Source organism: Vigna umbellata, chromosome 4 (assembly GCF_029865625.1).
Source record: "Vigna umbellata cultivar VRB3 chromosome 4, Vumbellata_1.0, whole genome shotgun sequence".
Classification (NCBI taxonomy): domain Eukaryota; kingdom Viridiplantae; phylum Streptophyta; class Magnoliopsida; order Fabales; family Fabaceae; genus Vigna; species Vigna umbellata.
The window spans coordinates 7,173,721-7,180,343 of NC_142168.1; the positions used below are offsets into that span (position 1 = coordinate 7,173,721).

The window sequence follows — 6,623 nt, forward strand, 5'->3', positions numbered from 1 at the left end:
TATCCTTTTTCAATATATTTGTTAAGAATTAAATGATAGAAAAATCATCTATTAAAAAAAACATGTTGTCAACCACCTCAAACTCTTTTCTTAAGAGTCAATGTTTTTCCCAAATCTCAAGTCTCAAAGTCCCATATTAGCTGTTATTTTCCTTGAAATAAGAACAAATTCTACAAATCTCAAAGTCCCACATCGAATACTTCGCTAAATAATTTTTATATACTTATTATCACAAATTTACTTTTCTTAAAGTTTATAATGTATATATATATAATCATTGACTTTGAACCAATTTTGTATTGATTTTGTCAGTTTTTGACAGATTATTAACTTTTTGTTAGACTGGTTTTGTAGGTTAGCCAGTTTTAGAATTCTCTCAGCCCAGACCAGTTTTTAAAACATTAGGTGCTTGTTATTATAGGTTAATTCCATGTTGCACAAACTAAGGAGGGAGAATAGAATACTAAATAGAGAACAAATTCACATAATTTATTGGAAGAAACATTAACCCAATACAAAGAGTGTCATGTTGTGCTACATTCTTAATTAAATTATCATGGCTAAACAGCACACTGACTTGAAAGTGAGCTAAACATGAAATAGAATTGCATCAGGAAATCAATGGTACTTTATTTACAGCGACAGGAAACTAGAATAGAAGGAAGGAGACTTTTCCCCCTTATCCATAACAGGTTCATATGTGGTGAGGTAAATTAACACAAATAGAACATCATTTACAGATAAAATACAATGTTAAGAACATGACATGCATGCAAAGCTAGGGGTCTGCTTTACCAACAACCTGCTCATCACTAGAATCAGATTCATCTTCACTCATTTCCTCATCACTGGATTTCTCTTCTGTGACTTCCCCTATGTCTTCAGGCTTAGCATACTTCTCACAGTACTCTGACATTCAAGCCCAAAACACATTATCACTATCATGTATGAATTGAGCAAAAAAGAAAAACTTAATTGGTTCTAAATATAAAAATCACAGATTGATAAGGTTTCAAAGCTAGATTAATTGTCTTGGACGTGATACAGTCTAACAAGTTAGATAAACACAGCTGTACTTTTGGATGTCTAATGGTATGCAGCAAAAAATGAAATGTAATAAAGTTACTACTTCATTGTCCATAGATACTTGAAAGCATGAAATGGAGTGCATTTCATTAGGTTTGGCTTCCTTTCATCCTTGTTTAAAACAATTCAAACAAAAACGCAGTATAATTCCATTTCATTACACCCTATTTCATCTTTTTCTTTATTAACCACCTGTCTGAACACTAGAGTACAGACATTCCTTTCTTGTTTTCATGCCTCACTTTTATGTCAAGGATTTGATGGTATCATAAAAGGCAGTAACATGATAATGGTGGCAGCTGTCAACAAAATCAGTTGTGTTAAAGGATCAGAACATGAGATGTTAAAAATTTATAATGCAGTTAAGAAGAGCAGCAATTTGTTTTAATAATATTAATAAGATAGCTGAATGAGGTCAAGAATTATTTAAAAATGAAGTTCTGATTGTTTGAGTGTACATTCAAGCATATGCTCATCCAATTCACTGAGTAATGATGGTAGCTCTACATCTACTACCCAAAGGTCGAAAATGTTAATGCAAATGTCCAAGTTGGTTTAGATATTGACAGTGGCTGGCATGAGAAAAATCTAAAGAAAAAAACTGCAAAGAAAACATAGCAAATCTGTGACACATACAGAGAAATGAGTGTATATAAACTATTGCAAGAAATGCCGTTTTAGAAAATGAGCAGAACAGATGAATACCTTTAACCCTTATCTCATAAGCAGATCGGTCACGCATCATTAAAGCTGCAGCTTCTCCATTCAAGGGATCTGATGGATTGGGATACAGCAGAAGTTGTGGTAGAAACACCTCAAACACATTAACAAGATCTGGAAGGAAGAACGTAGTTTTGTTTGACAAACAAGAACAAGTCAAAATATTCAACTTTGAATAATCCACACATTTTCTCAGAAAATTTATTGAATTTCGTTACCAAACATGGGACTCCAGGTTTGATTGATAACATCCAGACAAACTGATCCTGACCTGAGATTATTGTTATCAATCAGACACGCTGACACACAATAAGTCACTCAAATACATAATAAGTCGCTCAAATGTCAGAACATTACTACTATTTGCTTACATCTCATCAACATTTGGGTGATAGATCTTGTTGACAAAGCCAATGGAAGGAGATTTATAAGGATAAGCATCAGGCAACTCAACTCTCACTTTCCACACACCACCATGATAAGGACCTGCCAAAAGCCATCCAACAGATAAGAAGACTATAGAAAAATGAAGCTCCATGAAAAAAAAAATTTGATAAGGATCTCAAACCAGGCCGAAACAACAATCAAAGGTGAAATCAATAACTATGGTGCAAAAACTGATACAGGTAAAAACCAACAAAATTTAGCTCACACCAATCCCTTTCTGGCTAGACATCAGTTCCGTATTCACACTAACAACTTCACAACAAGCAAAAGGGAAATCAATAAGAAAGTACAAAAATCATTTGCAAAATTAAAGAGCGAAAAAAAAAATTTTGTTGTCCAAAAGTCTATGAACAGAATCCACAGAAAACACATAGCAATTAACACAACAAACACAAGGGGCATAAAAAGGTACCGATATCATCTTGTAGCTACACAAATCTAAAGCTACCGAGGTCAAACAGCTATCTCCAAAATTAAGACAGCAAGAAAAAGGGAAAAGACCGACAAAAGCAAAGCATCCAACTTGAAGAGAAGTACGAAAGCAAGAAAGAAAGGAGAGGGAGGAAAGGGAACTGACTGTCATTGGGTCCATGGAATTGCACATAAAATTCTTGCATTCCATCATTAATCATCTCCACCTTGTAATCACTCATCATCCTAGGGAAAGGAAAAGATAAAGAAGACCCATAATCAGAAAGAGAAGGGGAAAAGAGACCATTAGAAAAAGATTAAAACTTTGATGGAATTGAGGAAAGAAAGGATTAACAGTTTCATCAAGTCCATCTCTCTGCGCTTGCTTGGGGAAGACATGGTTCTGTGTGTGTTGGTCGGCTCTTGCTTTGCCTTTTTCCTTCTCCTCTTTAGCCTTTCCTTTGGCAAGTGGAGAGAGAAGTTAAGATTGGAGACTCTTGTGCAAGCTGAAAACAAGTAAAATTTGGTTCAGACAGCAATCAGCACAACTAGCAGATAATAATAATAATAATAGTTAATTATTTTTCTCATTATTTAATTGCATTTTTTATTTTTTATCTAAATTTTTAACAAATTTACATATTTATTAAGAAAATAGTTAAATATGTTTTTTTTATCTCAATTTTGGTTTTTATTCTTTTGATTCATTGTTGTTTCTTTCATTTTTACTTTTGTTTTTAAAATTTTGTTTTCTATATGTAGTTAAGTTTTTATAGATTTACTTTTGATATCACTCCAAAAGGCTTTTTACTAATAAAGGTATCTTATGTGTATATAAATTCATGTCCATCTCTTATTTTATTTGATGTGAGATTTTGTTTGTACCCAACAAATGAATGAAACACTTAGATAACTCAGTGAAAAGAGATAACCCGATAAGATGCATAGAAAACTCAGATAGATCGATGATAATTTCAGATAACTCGGTAATATGTATTGATGACTCAGATATCTGAGTTCTCAATACACTTTGCCGAGCTATTTGGAACTTTCACCAATCTATCTAAGTTCTCCGTACACCTTACCAGATTATCCAAACTTTTTACTAAGTTATTTAAGTGTTCCATTCACTTTACTGGATTGTCTAGACTTTTCACCTAACTATTCAAATATCTTATCAACCTGAATACATAATAGAATATCTTGTCAACCTGAATACATAATAGAATATCTTATCGACCTTACTAAAATGAAGATGTAACACTATGTTTCTCACCTACTATCTTGTCAACTTTAGAACATACTACCCTATCTTAAAATGTTATATAAATAAAACTAACGCCATTTGACCTGTTAGTAACTTTTTAAGAGGATTGAAATAATATCAAAGTTTAGAAAAAAAGAAAAAACGAAAAATGCATGAGAGGTAGGAAAGACAAACACATTTAATCCTTAAGAAAATAAAAGAAAATAAAGATAAGAAAATAGTATAAAATTTTTGCTTTTGTATAAAAGTAAATTTAAATAGGAAATTTTACAGTTATTTTATCTTAGATAAGAAATTTTATTATTGTAGCTGTCAGAAGGTGTTAGGCACTTAAAAATATAAAGAGAATGATAATGATGCCGAAGATATTTCTTGTTATTTTTTTTTAGTTAATGAATTTTAGTTTAAAGATTTGATATTTTACACTATTTTAACTTAGTAATTTTAATTTATTTTATCTTACTATCCATTAATATCACATGCATATTGACGGTTATTATACCTTTTAAGTCATTTCATTATATACATACTAATTGTTAAAAATGAAAAATGGAAAATACATTAAATTAAAAATGGAAAACAAATTTTAAGAAAATAGATTAAATTATTAATGAAAAAATAATAATTGGGAAAGTAACAAAGATGACGATACAGTACTCTAGTAGGTTTCCGGCCAGGGTTTAGGTTAAGTGAGCATTCTATTTATTTTTATTTTATTTTTTTCAGCAAGTGGTATAGTTTTGATGTGTTTGAGTTGCGATAATTTTTGGAATATTTATTTTTAAAAAATATTTCATATTTTCTTAGTATTAATGAATGATAATCTTAATTTTTATTTGTATTTAATCATATAGAAAATATTATAATAAGTTTAATTAATTTTGTATCTTATTTACGGATATATTTTAAAGTGAAAAATATAATATAAATATTTCTAAAAGATTGATAAATAAATTAACTTTTAATTGGAATATTATTTTATTTTGGAAACTCTTGTTTTATTTAAACTAAAATGTCAAGTAATTTTTTTCATTATTATTATTTTCGTTATTAATTAACCTTTGTTGTCACTGTCGTATAATAATAATAATTATTATTATTTTTACTATTATTTTTATTAATTTTATTATGCATATGGTAGTTAATACTATTATTATTATTACTCTTATTAATATTATTATGGTAGTAAATACTATCATTATCATGTTATCATTTCTCATCTTTTTCTTCATTGTTCTCATGTAATTATAATGATTAGTGTTGCTCTTATAAGTGTAATTACTACTTTTATGAAGATTTGAGTCTTAAAAGTTTAATATTTTTTTTCTTAGTTTCATTCTTCACTTTTTCTTTTGTTTCTCCCTTGTCTTTTTGCTCATAAGTTCACATCCTCATCCTTCTCTCTTCATTTATGATCTCAATTATCATCTTCTTCAAAATTAAATCTTTACGAAGTAATTGATGAGTGTAAGATTATTTTTATTCAAACTTATCTTAATTTACAGTATATATTGTTTTGCTCTAAATATTTCCTGCTTTATTTTTTCTACTATAATGTTGGAGCTTAATATTAATTACGTTAATAAAAAATGATTTTTCTCAACTAGTTTAGGTCTTGATTGAAATTTGGAATTAATTTGATTATGTTGTTTTAAGTCTCTAAAATTTTGGTACACTTTTTTCAACTCCCTTAGCCATTATTTGGAGCAAGTAACTTCATGGAAGGAAAATTATCCTTAATCCATTATAAAAATTTATGATCATTCAGAAAATGATATAAATGTTTATATTTGTGAGATGTTTGTGTAGGTTTTAATTGAAGTTGAAATAACAAGTTTCTATGATTTAATTGAGTTATAGATAATTAGTTTGGATTTACTTAATATTTGCGCATATTATAATAAATAACAAGTTTGGATTTAATTGAATTATAACAAGTGATTTTACTAACCAAGAATGACCATACATAAATAAAATGTTAATAATGATTATGATGGGATTGAAAATATGCTTTGGAAAATCTAATAATGTTTATTGTATGTTTATTAGAGGGTGACCTTTTGGCTTGACATGGTAAAAATCATGTTGTAGTTCAATCTAGTAGTTGAATATCATGTCATGATTTTTACTTCTTTTCAAATTATATATCTCGAAGGTTTCCTTTGTTTTGCTCATAATCTTCTTAAAACACTTTGTGTGACAACCACACAATTATGAAAATTATAATCAAACTTATATTTCATGAGTAAATATATATCAAAATTGATTGGTACTCCATCTCCTAGAAAATTAAAAATCAAATTATTCAAAGTGGTTATATTTGAAGTCATTATCAACTAGATAATGTATTAGTGTTGTTTAATGCACAATTTTATGATTTATCTTATAAGTTTGGATAAATTAATTTCCTTGATCTAGTTAGTTGAAAGTATAAAATAACGAAGGAAAGTAGAATTTTTTTTATTATGTTATATCAAATAATATAAAACAAATATTGAATAATTGAAAGAAAGTTAAAAAAAAACTTTTTATACTCGTTAAAGAAAAAATTGTATATCAGTTCTAGAAATGATAAATTTTCTATACCGATTTTAGAATTGACGTAAAAAGTGCTATTTTTTTGTCACTATGCAACACTTTCCACACATCAACAAGGAGTAAAGGTGCGAGTTTCAATTACGTCTTTATAATT

General features: G+C 28.7%; 1 protein-coding gene across 1 annotated transcript; it reads right to left on the reverse strand.

The window, feature by feature from the left end:
- Positions 1 to 584: 584 nt before the first annotated feature.
- Positions 585 to 3,193, reverse strand: LOC124827365 (ubiquitin-conjugating enzyme E2-23 kDa-like). Its single transcript, XM_047300396.2, has 6 exons — positions 3,020 to 3,193; positions 2,831 to 2,910; positions 2,178 to 2,292; positions 2,025 to 2,077; positions 1,792 to 1,920; positions 585 to 909 (listed from the first exon to the last, which is right to left on the reverse strand). Exons 1-6 carry the CDS (start codon positions 3,061 to 3,063, stop codon positions 779 to 781), a joined length of 552 nt encoding a protein of 183 aa, XP_047156352.1. The 5' UTR covers positions 3,064 to 3,193; the 3' UTR covers positions 585 to 778.
- Positions 3,194 to 6,623: the final 3,430 nt, after the last annotated feature.